Below are 18,944 nucleotides of genomic sequence, written 5' to 3' on the forward strand. Positions count from 1 at the left end.
TGGTATTTTCAGCAATAAAGAACTTTTAATTAAGTATATACATTGTTTTAAACATATTGCTACTGCACACTTAAAAGTCTACACAATTCTGAAATCATAAATCTTATATACACCGGGAAATAAAAAAATTCTTGTGACTTGCTTTACTACACTTGTCTGGAAGCATACTTGCAATATCTTGGAGGTAGGACTTTACCCAATAAATACTAGGTAAATGAAACCTCAGGAAAGAAAATCACACTGAATGCATAAATTCCTTTATTGAAAATATTGGGATAGCACTGCATTACATATAGTCAATATCCATAAATGAAGGGCCACACATTTCTGATTGGACAATACTGTTTTAAATAGAGAACACAACATTTGGATATGCTCTCACAAGTATAGTATCATGGACTAAACTAGGTAAGAGTGAACTATATGCAAAATGAGCATTTTGTTTATTAATAGCATATGGTTGCAAATGGCATACATGGTAAACATGATCATCATGAGACATTCCTAATATCTCACACCAACTTATTTTTAATAAGCAGATTAAGATTAAACCGCCAATATGTTTATCAAGAATTCTCAGTATGAAAACTGGATAAAAAGTATGCCTGGGCTATGGATTTAAAATTTTATAGTATTCCTTTAAATTTGCATGGAATGAGAACATAGCACAATAATTGTTGATCTGATAAGAGGCCATTGGACAGTTTGTTCTCTTACAAATAGCCTAAAATGGGGAACTAAAATAAGAGAAATATTCTAAGAACTGCTTTTTTTTTAATGCAAATATGTAAATACTGCTTGTTATAAATTTTTCCTTTCAAACATCACTGTGGAAATAATTTGTGACATACCTCTTCTCAGCTTTGGCTATTATTTAATTTTTTTCCATTAGTAGTCTTTGGTTTTCATAAAAGTCTAGCAATTAATAAGTTTTTTATAAGGCTTTATTATTATTTTTAATAAAAGAGGTTCTTTGATGTGAAAATGAGTTCACATTAAAAAATAGGTTTTCTTTTTTATTCCAATTTTGGTATAAATGCATTTCTTTGCATTTTTTCTCAAATAAGAGTCTAAAACCCAAGACAATTGGTCCAATTTGACATTTTTTTCATCTGATTTTTTAAAAAGCAGAAATTAAAACACTCCCTTTTAAAATAGAGGCCTGCTCATTAATGTAAACGTTTGGGGGAGAAATTGTGCAAAAGAACACTATGAAAATAAAGTTTTTGTTATCAACACATATGGTTTTATAAGAAACATAATTTTTTTCAGAAGCAAGTTTTGTTTTAAGTCTGGGTTCATAAAGGTTTCCATTTCTATAAATGTCAAGAGATGGTATATTCTGCTTTACATGAATATGTTCGGGTAATTTAAAATGTACCTTTGTAATCATCAAATAGAAAGCTGGCCTAGGGTGGCACATGCCTGTAATCCCTGTGACTCAGGAGGCTGAGGCATGGGGATAGCTAGTTCAAAGCCAACCTCAGCAACTTGGCAAGACCCTGTCTTGAAAAAAAAAAAAAAAGGGGGTTGGGGATGTCGCTCAGTGGTTAAGTGCCCCTGAGTTCAATCCCTGGTACCAAAAAAACAAAACAAAACAAAACAAAAAACAAAAAACAAAAAACCTGACTATTTCTATAGTCAAATCAATAAACATTGGTAATGGGCTTTTAAAAATTTAGAAATATATATACTGCTTAAGACCTATCACCCTAAACAATCAGGGCAAAAAAAAATCAATATAAAATTATATAAATCAAACAGACTTGTTCCCAAAACATAGCACAAATGTATACATTTATTTATTTCAAGATTTGACATATTAAAAGAAAAAAAAACCTGCCAACATATTTTAGACAATACACTAGAAATAATAAATAAAACTGTTTTTTTAAAAAAAATCATATATATTCCCTTTAAGTGCTGTGTCCTTTCAATTTTTCTAAATGAGACTAACCTTTTCCATGACAAACAATAGCTGTACATTTTGCAATGAAAATTTATGCTGATAAATACACAAGGCATGGATATATTTCCACAGTATCTTTTTTTTCACAGTTACCAAAAATAAAAATTGCATTCAACTCATATAAACACTCCAATTCCTCACTGTATGGATTTGAAAGAAGTGGAAGAACAAAGTCTTTGAACAATCTGGACTTCAAATTTCTTTCTTCAGTGTCTGCCCTCCACACGTACCTTTCAGGATCTTTTTGCAAAGTTGACCATGCTCTGAGATGATGGCAGAAAGAAAGCATTGTGGGATGAGGCAGCCTGGGCTGGGGCTTCATTTTCCAGCCAGCTTTAGGAGGGCTGATCCAACCCAGTCTTTTTAATGTTATATTTTAAGGCAGTCCAAATTTCACTCAAATGTCCACACTTCTAGGTCCTGCACAATGAAGTCTTCCTTTTTGGAAAGAATGTCATTATTGAAGGTGCTGCATGAGTTGCTTCGTCCATGGTATAAATCAGCATCTAGCCATAAACCAAATCTTCCCCTGAAAACAAGTTAAAGGAAAAAAAGGGAAATACACTTAGATCTTACATGGCATATTTTCTGTTCTCCCTTGCCTCTTCTTTCCTTTATGCCACAGACAGTAAAAACTCTAAATTGCTTGCAAAATAAAGGCCCTCATTCCTTCATTTTGTTTAAATGACCTGTCTTTCCTAAAAGACATGGGGTAGTCATTTCTCAACTAGGTACATGAACAAATGATTTTTATCTTTGATTAATTAGGATAGTGTCATGTGTTAGTCCACTATCCTAATTAATTAAAGCACATGAACTAGCAAAAAATCTGCTGACACTGAGGTTTTGGTTAACTGGGTCAAAACAGACTCTCACAGGTCAAGTGGTAAAACAATGACAAAGAAAACCTTACCCTCCACCACCAAGTTCTAAAGAACTTATGTCTCCATTGATAAAATATGAGTTTTCTCCACTCCACTTAAAGACCTTGGGGTAGAAAACAAAATAGAGAATAGACATTTTATTCAGGAGAAATAGCAAACACAGAATCTTAAATAGAACTATTATGTGGAAGGGAGCCACCCACCTCCCTTTGATGGAGAAGGCTCCTGATGATCAGACCTGGCCCATACAGAAGGAGACCTCCAAAGTGTAACAAAGTAGGAAGGACCTTTCAGTTACATGCTGGTATAATCTGCATCCCCTCCCTGGTTCCCACACTCCCAAGGCCAGGGACCCTAAGCAGTTTGTGTGCTACAATCATGAAGTGCTGACCCAGGCTGAAGTGAGTTCTTAAGTTCATAAGACAGTCCTTGCCACTCCCACTACTAAGGAATCAAACATTTCCCCCATCAGGTACCTTGAAATTAGGGCTAAATGTGTAGAGAAAAGTTTCGCCTGTGCCATAATAGTGGTCACTGAACTTGAAGGGATGAGTTGCATATGCTCCAAAAATCTGTCAAAAGAAAACAAATGTGTACTTTAAAACCTAAGCCTCCCATAGAAAGGCTTTCTGAAATATATTTTTATATGATCTTGTTTTAAGATGTAATTATACCTCTTCCAGCAAAGATTTTACTAAATTGGAGCTCTTGAGTAAAAAAGACCACCAAACAAAAGAATCCACCAAATGTCCCCATTTTTGATTGGAACCCAAGTGGCCAGGCTTCCTGGTGTATGGAAGAGCCATCAGAGAAGTCAGAGAACTTGTTTGTCCAAGGCCCACAAGTTGCTTCAATCTTAAAAGACTGCCAAAGTCTACTACAGAGACAAATTTCCTTTACAACATATTGGGAACATTAAACAAGATGATGATGTGTCTTGCACACAGAAATGCCTGCTTGGGAGAAAATGGTCACATCTCTCATGTGTTTTATAAGTAGAATTATGGCCAGACATTCCCCAGCAGAAATAAATTTTCTTCCCCTTGATTTGTAAGAACAAGTAATTAATATGCTTATTGATATGCTTAATAAAACTACCACCTAAACATGATGATCAATATATCTTAATTTGAGATAACTTTTAATGAAAAAGTAACTTCATAATTCTATGGGCTTTAAAGGTGAACTAGATGTGTTTAAATCAATGATTCTTCTGCTTTTTCATACTGGGAGGCTGGAAGGATAGGTAAGTTACATGAGGAACAGCATTTTCAGAATATGTATGGCCATAGCCTCAGTACTTGCAGGGATGGGGGCTGGCAGTGGTGAGCATATCTATTTAAAAAATGTCTCTAGGTGATTCATGTATACCTTCTGCTTCAAATCCCTTTGTAGAAACATTGCTTTAAATGAAGGTTATCTGAAAAATTTCTTTAAAAATTTAAAAAAATTATTTTAATGTGATCATAACCACAGTATGCTCTCTTCTTTACCAATTACACTTGAAATACTAAATATTGGGTAGAACAAAAGTCTAGAAACTTTCTAACCAATGTTATTCATACTTCCTATTACTACATTTTTCTGTTAAAAACAAAGAAAAAAAAACATTAAAATTCTGTTTCACTTTCTTCAGAGATCTTTCAGTAACAGTACTAAAAAAAATAACACGAGGTATCTCTTTTTAAAGACATGGTGCTAAAATATGATAAGATGGGCAATAGCCATAAGTGGAAAATGGGTTCCTTTCTGACAAATCAACAGAAAAAGATATCCTTACTCTCTGACCTCTGCAGGATTCTAAATAATTATATTCTTTCTTAACTATAATTTTTTTTTAGCCAACATGCAAATTCATTTAAGGACTTGGATATTATTATCCACTGGATAATACTAGGAAATTACTGTGATTTTTTTTTTTTTTTTTTAGATCTATAGCACTGTGGCTATATAGGAAATGTCTATTGTCTTTTTTCCTGTTCATTTATTTAGGAAGAAACTCCATCAAACAAGTATATAATGGTATTATTGGATCTACGTCACGTCATATAAAAATGTAATATTTTTAGCAATAACAGAATAAACTCATCTACAGAAATATATGAAGACAATCAAAAATGATAAAATGAAGGTTAATATAACAAAACCTATAAATGTATATTTATTCTTTTTTTCTCAACTATAAAATGTAAATTAGTAATCATAGCAATTTATTTTTGGGTTTGGATCTACTATATCAATGTATAACAAACAGCACTACAGTAAGTGGAGAGGTGTAACAGAGAACCAAAGAAGTGACATTTCCACACCTCAGTAAAATTAGGTTAGTATAAATCAGGTGCCATGTTATTTGTCTGACGATTGTTTTCATGTTTTCAACAATGATTTGTGCTATAAATTACTCCACAGTCCAATTCTGTTACATTTAGGTGTCTTTGCAGGGGCAGTTTCTTCGGCCAGTCTATGGAGTTTATCCTGATTCTAAGAAGATTCTCCTTAGCTGTCTTTTATCCCAGGTTCTCTCTAGTAAACCAGACTGTCTAGTTCAGGTTGTTGCCTTCACAGGACTACCAGCTTCCTTTTCATTGTTTACCACCAAATTTTTCATTGTTTTCTAGGGTGGGACTTGAACTTCCCTATACTTATTTAAATAAGTTTCTTGGAGATAACTTCAGAGCTCTATTTTATAGCCTGACTCTTCCCCTGTGAAAAATCTCCAAGTGACTGCTCTGGAGCTCAGTCTAGACAATAGCCTGCTTTTCTCAGAGGAATAATCCTGCTTTATGAGCAAGGTGCTGGGCAGAGACAGTAGGCTGTGGTCTTGGCTTGCCTCGCCTATGGTGCAACTTCTGCCCTATGAGCCGAAACAACAGGACCAGAAATCTCTAAATTCAGCCTGCCATGCCATCGAACAGCCCTGTGAGCAGTGGCTGGATGGAGGAAGAGAGCCTTCTCCCTGCCTTTAGGCCACACTTGCCTGGATTTAAGTCTCTGATACACAGATCTCAGGTAGGGAATAAGAAGTGCTGGGAACCTACACATAGAGGGGATACACCACGGCTGGGAGAAGAGGGAGTCCTGTCTTTTTTGGCCATGTGTGCCTAGAGTAAGCTTCCAACAATCTGCACTGGGGATTATGGGGCAGGAAGTAGGCTGTGTCACAAGTGGCAAAACACCTGAATACCACACAGATCAAACTGAAATAAATGAAGATCAGGCTCGACTTGTCTTTCTTTTAAGACATAATAGACTGACCGGGTAGTAAATGAAGGAAGCCTCATACTCCAAGTTGATTTGAGGGAAGAGCACACTGAAGAGTGGATGTTGGGGGGTAATACTTAGATTTAACCAGGGCCTCCTAGAAAGGTCAGCTGTAACTGGTGACAATGCAATTAGGAATGGCACAGAGGATTCCCTGATGCTTCTTTAACAGTTGGGCCCCTGGGCATGACACACTGAGGCTTTGACAAGCTCCCATCACAGCCACAGCAGGCAAGTTTTGTGGGTGCTACTTCAGTCACTTGAAAAAAAACTCTGGTGTGGCACTGGAACTTATTTCTGAAATTGTCCCCAAATCCAGACCTGACTTTTCTCAACTTTTCAGCTTTAGGTTATTGAATACCATTATATTTTCCTACTCCATGGTCAGCATAGGAAAAAAAAATTCCTTAGAATGTGACTATACTTAGAGATATGTTCCATTTTCTTTTTAGAAATGATTATGAAGTACATAGGGGTGCAATGACATCATGATTGGAATTTACTTCAAAATACCTCGGGAAAGAAAAAACAAAGATAAAAGAAAGAGAAGCAGCACACATGGCAAAATCAGGCTAACTGTGAAATGTGGGTGAGGAGAACTCGTTGTACTCATCTCTCTTCTGTTGAGTAGATTTGAAAATTGACACTAAAAAGTGTTCTCTCTGAGAGAAGCAGGACTCACCTGATTATCCATATCTTTGATGACCAATAGGACTGGACTATCTAGTGATGCTGATTTCCGATAGAGAGTTTTCAAGCTGGTTCCATGCTCTATGGTACTGTAGGCCAGTCTCCACGGATACCCTTGCACCCTTGCTGGAAGGCGTCGGGCCAGCTGCCAGTACAAGAAGATGCAAACAGACAATTCAACCACAAATCAGCAAATGACTTGCAAACCCGTATGCCTGTGGTTCAAACTCAAAGTTTTATATTTACTTATGCATTGCTTGGTCTATGGTAGTAAATATTTGCTACCATAAACCAAGAAAGAGAATGGAAAAAAATCATTGCTTTAAAGCATTTACTTTGGCAGGGAGGCTGCTCAGAGGATGCTTCTCCCCTTGGTGCCTGACTGTAGGTTCCTATGCTACTGAGGTATGCTGTTTAATAATAGGTATATGTTCTGAGAAATGTGTTGTTAGGCAATTTTGTGGTGATGTGAGTATCATCAAGTGTACTTACACAAACTAAGATGCCTGCCATTCACTAGGTGATATAATCTTAGGGTACCATGTCACACCTGCAATTCGTCATTGACTGAAACTTTGTCATGTGGTATGGGACAAACTTTCGAAGACACTGATCAAGGCAGGTAAGGAAGTATGAACTAGACACATACTCTTTTTCTATATCACAATCTGACTTTTAACAAATAGTTCATACTTTTCCAATGGTTCTTTCTAAACTTTCACAGACTCAGAACAGCTCGTGGCAATTATGGCTTCCCACAGATCTGATAGCAACAAAACACAGGTGCCTTATGTTAGATGTCAGAGGTTATCTGTCCACCTTGTACCTGCACCTTTCACCCACATCAATATTTAGCTTAAACTTAGCTGCCATAAATACCAATGATGTATATGTCTTCGAAAATATCACGAAAGGAAGTGATGACGTGCTGTCTTTAGAATGTTTCAAATCAGTTCCAGACACTGTCATCATGAACCCTACCTATATTTAGCTCCTTGGTAAATTCTCTTGATTTTCCTGGGCCTTCACTGGCTCATTTGTAAACTGAGGAATTGAACTTGATGACTCTTTAAGTTCTGTGAAATTCAGGTTTCTAAGCTAACTGACAAAAGAATTACAAGTGATTTCCTACCAAAGTTCAGATATAAGAACATAATAACATCTCATAAAATACAATTACCAGATTTTCAGAAAACAAAATCGCAAAGAAAATGACAGAAAAAGAAAAATTCTTTCTAGGGTTAGGTGTTTTCATAAAAGCAAGAAAGTATACTTGCTATATTAATTTTATTGAGCCCTATAAATAATAGCCATTAGAACTCTGCAATAATCGCTGGGATAAATTTGGATCCTTTTAGGACCTTAGTAGGACACTTATATTTCTTTGTAAGATAAGAAGTAACTTTTCCTTTAGATATGAGAGAAGGGTATTCATGTCTGATCAGTTGCTTATACTCCCAGAAAGGCAGTGGAAAAGACTGTTATAATTTTTCAGAAGCAGAGAAGCTCAGGCTGGCCTTGGTTAGGACTTCACGTTCCTCCCTTCAGCCCTGGCTCATCCCTCAGCAGGAGTGAAAAGAGCAAATGCAGCCAGAGATGGGGAGTATCTTTGAAGGCCTAGCAGACCCTCATCCCAAGTCCCCAGGGAAGACCCACCTGCTCTATGTGCATGTTCTCCAGCAGCGCACTTTGAGGCTGCAGGATTGGTAGCCCCTCCTCCTCTTCGTCCTCATAGTAGCTGCACGTGCTCTTCCTGCGCTTCGCCTCCTCAACGGTAATGATCTGAGGCAAGGAAAAAACAACCCAAGACAAAGATGACTTTTCCTCAACTGAGAACAAAGCTATCTTGGATACCTGACTGACTGAAAAGGGAGAGTTTGGGTGGCAGGACATAAGTTAAACAGGCATTTGGGGAAATGGTTAATTTTTTGATTCTAGATCAAATGCAGAACTTAGTTCAGCTGAGGCACTTCATATGTATGAATTAAAATCACCCATTTTCCAGTTTTGCTATTGCTGCCGATTGCTCATTCCTTGCGTGAGAGCTGTTTATAACTCCACGAGCAATTTACACCCTTGAAAATGGTCGAAATTATTCTTCTTTAGCCTGCATCTAAATTTAAATTGCCAAGGAAATAATCAGAGATCACTCAGTGAGTAAGTCTTCTATAAATAGGGAGTTTGGAACAATAAGGACAGTTTTTAATCAAGGTTCTTGGTGTTTTCTCTCAAGGTTGTGCACATAGCAACCAAGCGAGATAGAAATAACAGCTACCAGGAACAGCAACAGGAGAAGCATGAAGCTTTGCTCTAAATTACAACCAGGTTACAAATATTACATACAGTTCAGAAATGGCCAAAGTATTTTTCCCTTCTAAACTGAAAAACATTATATTGTATACAACACTTATTGTATAATTATAGTCATCTTTATAAAATACTACAGTCCTTCTTGCTTTAAAATACATTTTTTTTGTCCCTTTTAAATTCTGGATAAAACACTAAATTCTTTTAAAATTAAATTATATCAGACAGCTAATTCATCCAAATGCCTAATTACAAGCATTAATGACTTTTGTATTATAGAGAAAAAGCATTTAAATGTCATCTAGTGAAAGTTGTTAGATAATGCATTACTCAATTTCCAAACCACACAGTGACATATACAAAGTACCCACAGCCATCTGGGCCAGATTTCTGGTAGGGAAATTAGCTTATAAATTTTACCATCTTCTGGAAGAGAATCTAGGTAGAGAGAACACTTCCAAAGAAGCACAACCAGCATTTTAAATGTATTAAATAAAGCAGCATGTTTTTGGTGAAACTTATACTTATCATAGCTACAAAATAAGGCTGTAGAATGAAAAAAAAAAACCCTCAAATATGGATTTCTGATTCACAGTGAAAGAGGCAACCACAGTATATCCATATTCACAACAAATAAATTGACCAGCTCTGGTTGAAATGCTAGCATAATCCTCTCTCCTTAGAACGAATGTGAAAACATACTGGAGTGGCAGATCAGTGAGAATTCAGCACCTTATTATCCCTCAAGGACACACTCCAACCTACCTTCACAAAAGGCTCCTGGTCAGGTTTGGCACAATAGAAAATCTGAATGTCCAAGGGCAATCGTGGGTCTCTCATTGTGACCGTTGAGAAGTGTAGCCCGTCTAAGGAGGAACAGGTTTTTGCTCTCTGCTTCCACACCAGACACTGGCAGGCACGCTGAGCTACAACTGTTTTTTAGTATCTAGCTTCCTGATTAAGTTTCTGTTTCCCTTAGGAGGAGGTTCAACATTTCTACAGGAACACGCCCAAATTAGGATTTACAGAGAACAGACTTCCTGCCAGGCAGAGCGTGTGAGACTGTAAAATGACACTTTCACCTTTGAAATGGTGGTTTCCTAACAGTGCAATAAAACCCTATTGTTTGAGAGTGGTTTTTTTTTTTCTTCCTTCATCTTGTCCTTTTTTGCTTAATTGTCCTCTGGCTAACTTTGCTTTTCTCACCCTGACTTTTCAGAGTTTTCTTTCTGCCCCTTCTTTTAGGTTCAACCTCTGATTTTAAATGGTACATCTGTTCCCGGGCATCAGTTTTAATCTCAAAGGAAGGCCAAAAGGGAGCCTTCAAATGAGGTCGGTTTATTACAGTTAGAACAATTTTAATCCCAAGTCATGTTCATGGGGTATGAGGGATTTAAAAGAACGGGAGGACATCTGGTTTATATGAGGCTGTGAAAGAGGTCAAATTAAATTCAGATTTATAAAACTACTGGCAAAGTAATATTTATCTTTCTATATTTAAGAATTAGTCTTCATAAACAAAAACCATAATGAGTCCTCCTCTAAAAATCAGATAGCAAGGACTTGGAAAGAAATGTAAAGCACCCTTGGATCAATTTTCAGTGACACTGAAGCCAGAATTAGATAGGCAGTCAGTATAGGTAAATCAAATCAGGTCAGAGGAGGCCAATTTGGGGGAGTCCGGGAAGTTGGAAACTGCCCCCTGAGGGATTGAAATGCCTTCAGAGCCCTTCCTTCCTCTACCTTATCAAGATAACCCGCTCCTGCTCCAACCTGTTGCAAGGTAGCCTGTCCCAGGAATTGTCCCCCCCCTACACAGAGCTATAAAGTTGTTAACTAATGTGCTCCATCCTGCCCTTTCCCCTTCAGTCCACCTGGTTCCCAACTTTTGGCCATCCCACTAAGCATTTCCTGGGCCTAGTCACACATGCAGGAAGGAGAAAGATAAGGGGAAGAGGGCAGGAGAACAAAGGAAGCCTAAAGTATTAAAAGGCAGAACACCTCACTTCTTGGGATACCAGGATACAAGCTATAGCCCCCTTCTCCCTCCCAGGAGAAGTCTATGACACCCTTTTTAAAATAAATCCTGCTTTATATGCTTGCTTCGGAGTGCTTCTCTAATGTTCAAACTTCAACAGGTGAGGGATCAGAACTGGTCACTGATAACCGGTGGTATCAACCCTGCCAGATCTCAGTGGCCTTTCAGTCTTGTGGACTACTATGGGGATCAGGGTGCCATTGCACGGCCATCCCGGGGCCGGTTATAAAATGGAGTTTGGCAGGTCAATACCCAGGCCCAGGTCAGCCAGAACTGACCCTCGAGGTAGGAGTTGAAACACAAACTGGGGCAGAATCACTCAGATTCGTTGTCAACATGACAGCACTTTCTTCAGTCCCTGGCACTTTATGACAGCTGACATTTGTGAAGTGCTTTCTGTGTGGCGTTCACCATAAAAGGTGCTTTGCCAGGCATAGGGACACACTGCAGTCCATAGGCTCTTGTGAATGAGGAGATAGTTGAGAGACAAGTGTAAATTAATGAATAAATAAATCCACATGATACGTATGCTAAAAGCTATAGAAACTCAAAGGAAGTGGGGGTCACTTGGGTGTTCTGAGATGCCTTAGTTCACAAAGGAGATGGTACTTTGGTTTGTGAGTAGACAGTAGGGTACGGGGAGATGTGCCAGGTGGAGGGTACAGGGAAAATACAGAGATGGTTTCTGGGTTCACTGTGGCTGGAGACTAGAGAGCAAGGGAAGCAGAGATAAAGGAGGTGGATGAGGTCTGGTGAAAGAGTAAGAGCAGAAAAAAACGAAGAACCCTGAAGCCATGAAGGGCTTAGCACTGATCCTATAGGTTAGCATTTCTAAAACTAAGCTATTCTTCGAAACCATCTAGGAAGGGTCTAGGATTTAATTAAAAAAAAAAAAAAAAAATCCCCAGGTGTTATTCTAAGGATCTGCCAGGTGGGTAACAATTGCTCTATGCAATGGGGAATTAATTACTGAAAGCTTTAAGCATGGCAATATAGGAGCATGCTTGTATATTTATTTATTTTTTGGGTACCAGGGATTGAACACAGGGGTGCTAAACCACTGAGTCACATCACCAACCCTTTTTGTTTTAATTTTTTTGGTAGTTGTAGACAGACAGCATGCCTTTATTTTATTTGTTCATTTTTTTGTGGTGCTGAGGATCGAACCCAGTGCCTGCTAGGCAGGTACTCTGCCACTGAGCTACAGCCCCAGCCCCACCCCGCCCTTTTTATTTTGAGACAGGGTCTCCCTAAATTGCTTAGGGCCTTGCTAAATTGCTGAGTCTGGCATTGAACTTGCTATCCTCCTGCATTGGCCTCCCAAGCCGCTGGGATTACAGGCATGTATCACTGTGCCTGGCTGTGCTTTGTGTTTAAATAAGAAGTTAAATAGGTAGCAGGCATATAAAAATGTGCACACACATACACACACACACATACACACACACACACACACACACACACACACATATATATATATATATATATATATATATATATATATATATATATATAAAAGACCTTTCAGAACAAAAAAAGACCTTTCAATATGATGGAGAAAACAACAGAAATCATTAAATACTGCTGGGAAAATGGCTATTAAGAGTATCATTTAAAAAAAAAGAATATCATTTACCATACATTTAAATTCTTCACCTCAATCTACAGTTAATTTTTAAATTATATATATATATACACACACACACATATATATTGTGATATGAAATAATAATAAATAAATAATATATTTATTTATTTATTATTATTTCATATCACTATAAGGATAAACATTCATGCTTGATAACAAGTATAATAACATCCTAAAGGGGTTTTGTTTTCTATTGCAGTCCTTCAGGTACTTTGCCACTGAGTTATAGTTCCAGCCCGAATTTAAATTCTTAATCATAAAGAGTTCAAAAAGATGGAACTGTTAAGACTCCTTTAGGAAAATGGGAGAATAAGAGGACATCACAAAGAAGAAAAAAACCAAATGGCTAATATACATTCAAATTCATTCTATCTTTAGTAATCAAGAAAATAAATATTAAATTATATCATTTCCAAAGTAGCAAAAATTTTCAGAAAGAATAATAGCAATAATAGCAAAAGCACAGTGAGGAGTTTATCTCTTACTTTGTTGGCAATTAAGCAAGTATTATATTAAAAATCAGGAGTGTTAAAAAATTAGTGCCTTTATACCTTCTAATTCTAGGCAACTAAGGAATAAAAAGGATTGCAGATCATCATATCCTTATGAAGTTTGAACCAATATAAGTTTTCAAGTGGGGAATTGTTAAATAAACTATAACAGAGTCCCAAAATACTATGTAACCCTTAAAATTGAAGCTCTTAAAAGTCTTTACTACTACAATTCTTACAATGTCAGGTGAGAAAATCCAGACCCTTAGCAGTATATAAAGCACAATTCATCTTGCAAAAACAACAACAACAAAAACAAAAACATGACTCATTCCTTGCCACATCTAGAAAAATGGTGAGAGCAAAATAGGAAAAAAAAAATCAAAGGAAACATATAAAAGTGCCTAATGTTGTTAGATATTATTTTAAAATTTTCGACAGTATATTTTCCTAAAGTTCTAATTTTCCTCCAATAAGCAGGCCTTGCTTTATAGAATGGAGAGATAAAGCTTGTTTTAAGATCTTTAGTATAGGGGGATGGACTGATGGGCAGATTGGGACTGCAGTGCTGTTCCAAGTTCAAATGAAGGTGCAGAAATCCAGACTAGAGTCAGGGGAACCTGCCTAGGGAGTGGTGATGGAGGGGAAAAGAGGTCCCACACCACTTAAGGTAAGAATCAACAAGATTCCAACTAGAGGTGACTAGACTAGGTATGATGATGAAGGAGATGAATGTGGTATATTTAGACTTCAGACTCTGGCATTGCTAACTAAAATGGAAATACATGAGAGGAAACAAGTTTTAGAGAAGAATGACTTTTACCTTGGACGTGCTGAGAATCAATACCTGATAGCTTCTAGGGAAGCCAGGATTTTCCTTCTCCACCCATAAAGGTGGAAGAAGACTGATTGATTCCAGGTAATGCCAGTGGGTAGAACTTGCATCTGCATTGGGCAGGGGAATCCTGGCCAGTATTTTCCTCATAGTAATTTTGGACTTTTGTCTTCAACATGGAAAGAAAGTAGAGATAAGTAGCCGGACTAATCCAGTTCCTTCTTTCTAGCTATCTTTTCTTTTCCACTGTCACAAGCATTGGCGAGGGTGATGGGAGCTTGGAAAAGGCCTAACTATTGCTTACTTCTCCAGATTGCAGGAGCTCTACCTTCTTGCTAGCCAGTTATTAGAATCCCAATGGAAGGCCATTTTGACTGTGTCCTGCATTTTAGGGACCACGATAGCCTAGTCCCTTCCCACATGCTCACCTCCCAGCTCTTGGTTGTTGGCTCACTGAAGAAGTTGTCGATCATATTCAGTTCTTCCTTTTCCACCACCACAAAGCCTTGCTCTTTGGCATCTTTCCCATAGACATCAGGAGACCACTGAACAAAGAATGTGTACAAATGATCCACCCTGTAAAACATGTTTGTGATACAGGTTAACACCAGGTCTGCTTTTCTAGCAGGTACTAGTAGGGACTTGGGTACATAAAACTATCATTTATCTGCTAGGCAATTCTGTTTTGCTAATTGGGAAATTTCCTGCTGTTGAGATTATCTCTACAAGTGGCTTCTAAACTTGGAAAATAAGAACCAAGAAATGAAAGCAAAAGTCCACAAGCACTGAGAACTATTAAACCTGTCTTTTTCATCTATGGGAAAGATCAAGAGATGGGATATAAAACTGAAAAAAAAGAAAAACATGATATTTACACCAAATATTTCTTCCTCATTGAGTTTTCATTTCATTGGATACTTGTATTCATTGAGAAAAAATGTTGATCTAAAACCTTAGTTGGGAACAAAGATAAACAATATTCCTGTGGGCCTTCATGTACTATTATAATTTTAAAAAAACATCTCTTATAACTAGAAAGTGTTGGGAATGACACTAGTTATCATTTCAGAATTAGAGACCCAGTTATATTAGCATAGAAATGTACTTTGCTTCTGCTTTCTCTGGTCTCTTACATGTTTAGAATATGGAGTTCTAAAGCATCTCTCCAGGCTTAATCAACAGACAGATGGCTGTTTCTGAGCAGAGACTGGGGGTTTTCGGTTTCAGTGCCTGGGTACCTATGTCTATCACAGCAGGGGAGAGGACAACAGCATCACAGAATTCTTCAAGTCTGTGATCACAAAATAATTCCAACTTGAGGGTATTGTTTGGGATAATGCTACTTTAGGATTAATTTTAAGGAGCTTATAATCATGTCAAAGTATTATCATACTACTAATAGGACTAAAGTAAAAACAAGTGTCACCCCCAAATCTCATATCCCAAGAGATAAAACTGGTTTTAGGTTTCCATGTTCCTCTCTGTTCTTGTCCACAAGTAAACACAGCTAACACACAATTCTTATTGTAACCAGAGACAAGGTGTAACTGCTATATGTAACATTATATCATATTCATTTTACCTCATTGCTGTCTTCCTCTTTAACAGCTACATTTCATGAAATCAATAAACCACATTTAGCCTGCATTTCTGTTGTTAGGATATTTAGCTTGTAGATTTATTTGATTGAATGAATGTGTTTCAATGAATATCTGCAGGCTATACCTTTTACCATCTTTTGAATCATTTCCTCAAGATTAGTTCCCAGAAAAGGGATTACTGTTGGCCAAAGGGCATGATTTTATAGCTCGCTACTGATATTGCCAAATCAATTTTGAATAAAAGACTTGTTTACTCAATGTGAGAGCGGTAGCTTGTATCTAAGTTTCATAAAAACCTTGCTGGACCTTTTCATTTAAAGGAGTTCACTTATTTAAGTTTGATCAACTCACTTTGGATTTCTTTTGAGGTTAAACAATTCTTAGTGTTTTCTTCCTAATTGGAGTCATTCTTTTGTGAATTGACTCCTTGTGATTTGTGGTGTCAATATTTTTCTTTTCAATTTATGAAAGCTTTATGTAAAGTAGACATTAACCACTACCCAAAGTGTTTCCTAAGCAGTTGCTTCTGTTTTTAGAGGAATTATGTCTTTTTTTCCATGGTTTGGAATTACAAATTTTCACATATTTTAAAGGGGTATTTCCTTTCAGAGTTCTCCATCTAAACATGGAAAGTTATTCCCCAAGACTAGATGTGTTATCAGTGTTATGCTCACATTTCTAATAAAAATAAATATGGATATTGATACATGTTATGATTGAGCAGGCATATGATTGTTATGATTCACTTTGGCTAGATAATGGTATCCAATTTTTGGTCAAATACTAGCCTCCATGTTGCTATGAAGATAAATTTAGAGATATAAGTAACATTTAATCACTAGACTATAATAAAGCAGATTACTAGAATTTTTCCTCTAGATTTTCTTTAGACATGAGACTGTAGCATCAGCTATTCCCAGGGGATCCAGCCTCCAGGCCTGGCCTCAAAATTTCCACCTTGTCAACCCCACAATCACATGAACCAATTACTTAAAATGTTAACTGCTAGAAGTTGGAATGTGGTAGGAAAAAGACATATTCTCTATCATATATATCTTTAAATTATTTTAATTTTTGCAATAGGCAGTATATATATGATTCAATTTTAATATATATTTAACAAGGCATTCAATGAGAAGCTTCCTTCTCACATTCCTGTCTACATCACAAATAAAGGTGACTACTTTATTCACTTATTATGTGTATTTGTAGTGTTATATATGTAGATATGAATAAATTTTTGTCTTCACTTTGTTTTTAGTATTTTCTATCTTATTTTTTCAGTTGACATCACATGCTAGTTATCTCTCCACATCAATATACTGACAGCTTCCTCATTCTTTCTTTTTATACTTATATAGTATTTTGCCAAGTGAATTTAATGTACTTTATGTAGCCTTTCTCTATAGTTGAATAGTTGGGTTGTTTCCAAGATTGTGCTACAATAAATATGCTATGATGAATTAACTTTGTATGCACCTCATTTCATACAAGTACAGATAAAGCTATTAGATATCTTTCCAGAAATAGGATTGCTTTGTCAAACAAACAATCTGAGTCAATTTTAATTACGTAATAATATAAATCATATAATTTTATAATACCATGTTTTCCTTTATAGGGATCACCTTATTAATAGTTTTCTTCCCAATTTCTGATGAGAAATTAACTGAGAAAACATGAAATAAATCACTAGTGCAGAAAGGCTTGAGAAGTGTAAAATTCTAATTCTTCTAGTTTTCTCAATACTTAACAAGTTGAGTCCATCTTAAATATATTCTGGAGTAGAGTTGAGAATTAAGTATACTTCGCTCTAACTTTTGGAAAAGGAGACATTTATTTTGTATCTGTTCACATAACAAAATATTCAAATATAAAAATCACAAATTACTTGTTGCTAGCTTACTTGTGAGAAAGAGAAAAGCTGCCTTTCCCACCTGGGATCTAGCCCATTACTATTACTATCTGCTAGGCCTTCAGGTTGCTGGAAGTGAGGTCCCTGGTGTTTTCCTGTTGGACAAAAACCACTTCGTAGAACTTTAGTATCAGGTGAGGCCACCCTATGACAGTGACGAATGGAGACAAAAACAAGACCGCTCTGTAATCATTTCTGAATACAGAGAAAAACAAGACACTGTGCAGCCACAGAACAAGCAAACACCCCTTAATCTGAGTACTATAAATGACTGTGCTTCTTTACCAATTACAGCATTAGTCTTGCTAGTCTTGAAACTCCCAAACTTCCTTCTGATGAGAATGAAAAAAAAAAAAAAAAAAAAAAAACCTACCACTGGCCCGTGTTGGGGTGACAGGTTCTCTGACTAGCACAGCCTGGCTAAATCTATATATGTATATCACAAGGCTTTTGTTTCTATAAATCGTAATGGTTTCTGAAGGACCTGTGGAGAAGCAATCTAGCTGCTTCTTCACAGTTTGATCAAACTGAGTAAGATTCCTTTTCTCCATAATTTGCTAATTTCTTATTGCAGGCAGGTGGCCAAATCCAGCCAGCTGGGATCCAGACAGGTTCCCTTGGCTTGGCTGCCAGTAATAGTCTTCCTCATTTAAAGATAAAATTTTATAAGATACCCAATCATGGAATTATCCCTGCTTCCTTAAATACTCCCCTCAAATCACCTAATTCAATCCCAAATTCTGTAAATCCTTTCCAGCACTACCCTTTTATTTTTACAATGCTGAGGATGAAACCCAGGACCCCACATATGCTAGGCAAGCACTCTACCACTGAATAATACCCTCAGCCCTCTAACACATTTTTACTGGGTGATCCCATAGATCCCTACAATGTGTTTTGTCATATTGAATCAATCTGACTTGTTAAACTACTGGTGTGTTCCTGGATGACTCTGGATGGACATCAATGTCCTGACACTTCCTGTACACCCAACTGTCAGTTCCTTTGTCTTGGTGAAGCTTATTTATTTTTTTTTAAATATTAGAGCCTGTGGGGTTATTGGTTATCACTTAATTCAACTATCTTCCCTTAGACATAAGGAATGAGGGATCTGAAGTCAACTATCAGTATCACAACCAGGCCTAAACCTCTTGAGGTGGCAATCAGGGTTCTTTCTACCACATTATGGAGCCTCTACTTATTTCACATTGACTTCTGAACCACTTTCCAGTTCATTTCCTAGTTATGACACAAGACATCTTTATTACTTCCTGGACCCACTTTACATGCAGGACTTCGTATTCA

At 36.9% G+C, this 18,944-nt stretch overlaps 1 protein-coding gene across 5 annotated transcripts in view; it reads right to left on the bottom strand.

Annotated features, from left to right (window-relative positions):
* Positions 1-240: 240 nt before the first annotated feature.
* Positions 241-18,944, bottom strand: part of Ncoa7 (nuclear receptor coactivator 7) — a 137,821-nt gene continuing 119,117 nt past the window's right edge. For 4 of the 5 annotated variants that reach the window (XM_058583720.1, XM_046458660.2, XM_046458659.2 and 1 more), the window contains exons 11-16: positions 14,552-14,699; positions 8,461-8,586; positions 6,797-6,949; positions 3,330-3,425; positions 2,883-2,956; positions 241-2,498 (exon numbers count right to left, since the gene is read on the bottom strand). In XM_058583720.1, coding sequence (XP_058439703.1) covers positions 2,363-2,498; positions 2,883-2,956; positions 3,330-3,425; positions 6,797-6,949; positions 8,461-8,586; positions 14,552-14,699 — 733 coding nt within the window. In that variant the 3' untranslated portion in view covers positions 241-2,362. Of the gene's footprint in view, positions 2,499-2,882; positions 2,957-3,329; positions 3,426-6,796; positions 6,950-8,460; positions 8,587-9,876; positions 10,913-14,551; positions 14,700-18,944 lie in introns of those variants that run through there. The other variant, XM_046458662.2, reaches the window with a different exon arrangement.

The sequence above is a fragment of the Marmota monax genome, unplaced genomic scaffold (genome assembly GCF_021218885.2).
Source record: "Marmota monax isolate L192 unplaced genomic scaffold, Marmota_monax_Labrador192_F-V1.1 WCK01_AAM20220418_F8-fsc00198, whole genome shotgun sequence".
Classification (NCBI taxonomy): domain Eukaryota; kingdom Metazoa; phylum Chordata; class Mammalia; order Rodentia; family Sciuridae; genus Marmota; species Marmota monax.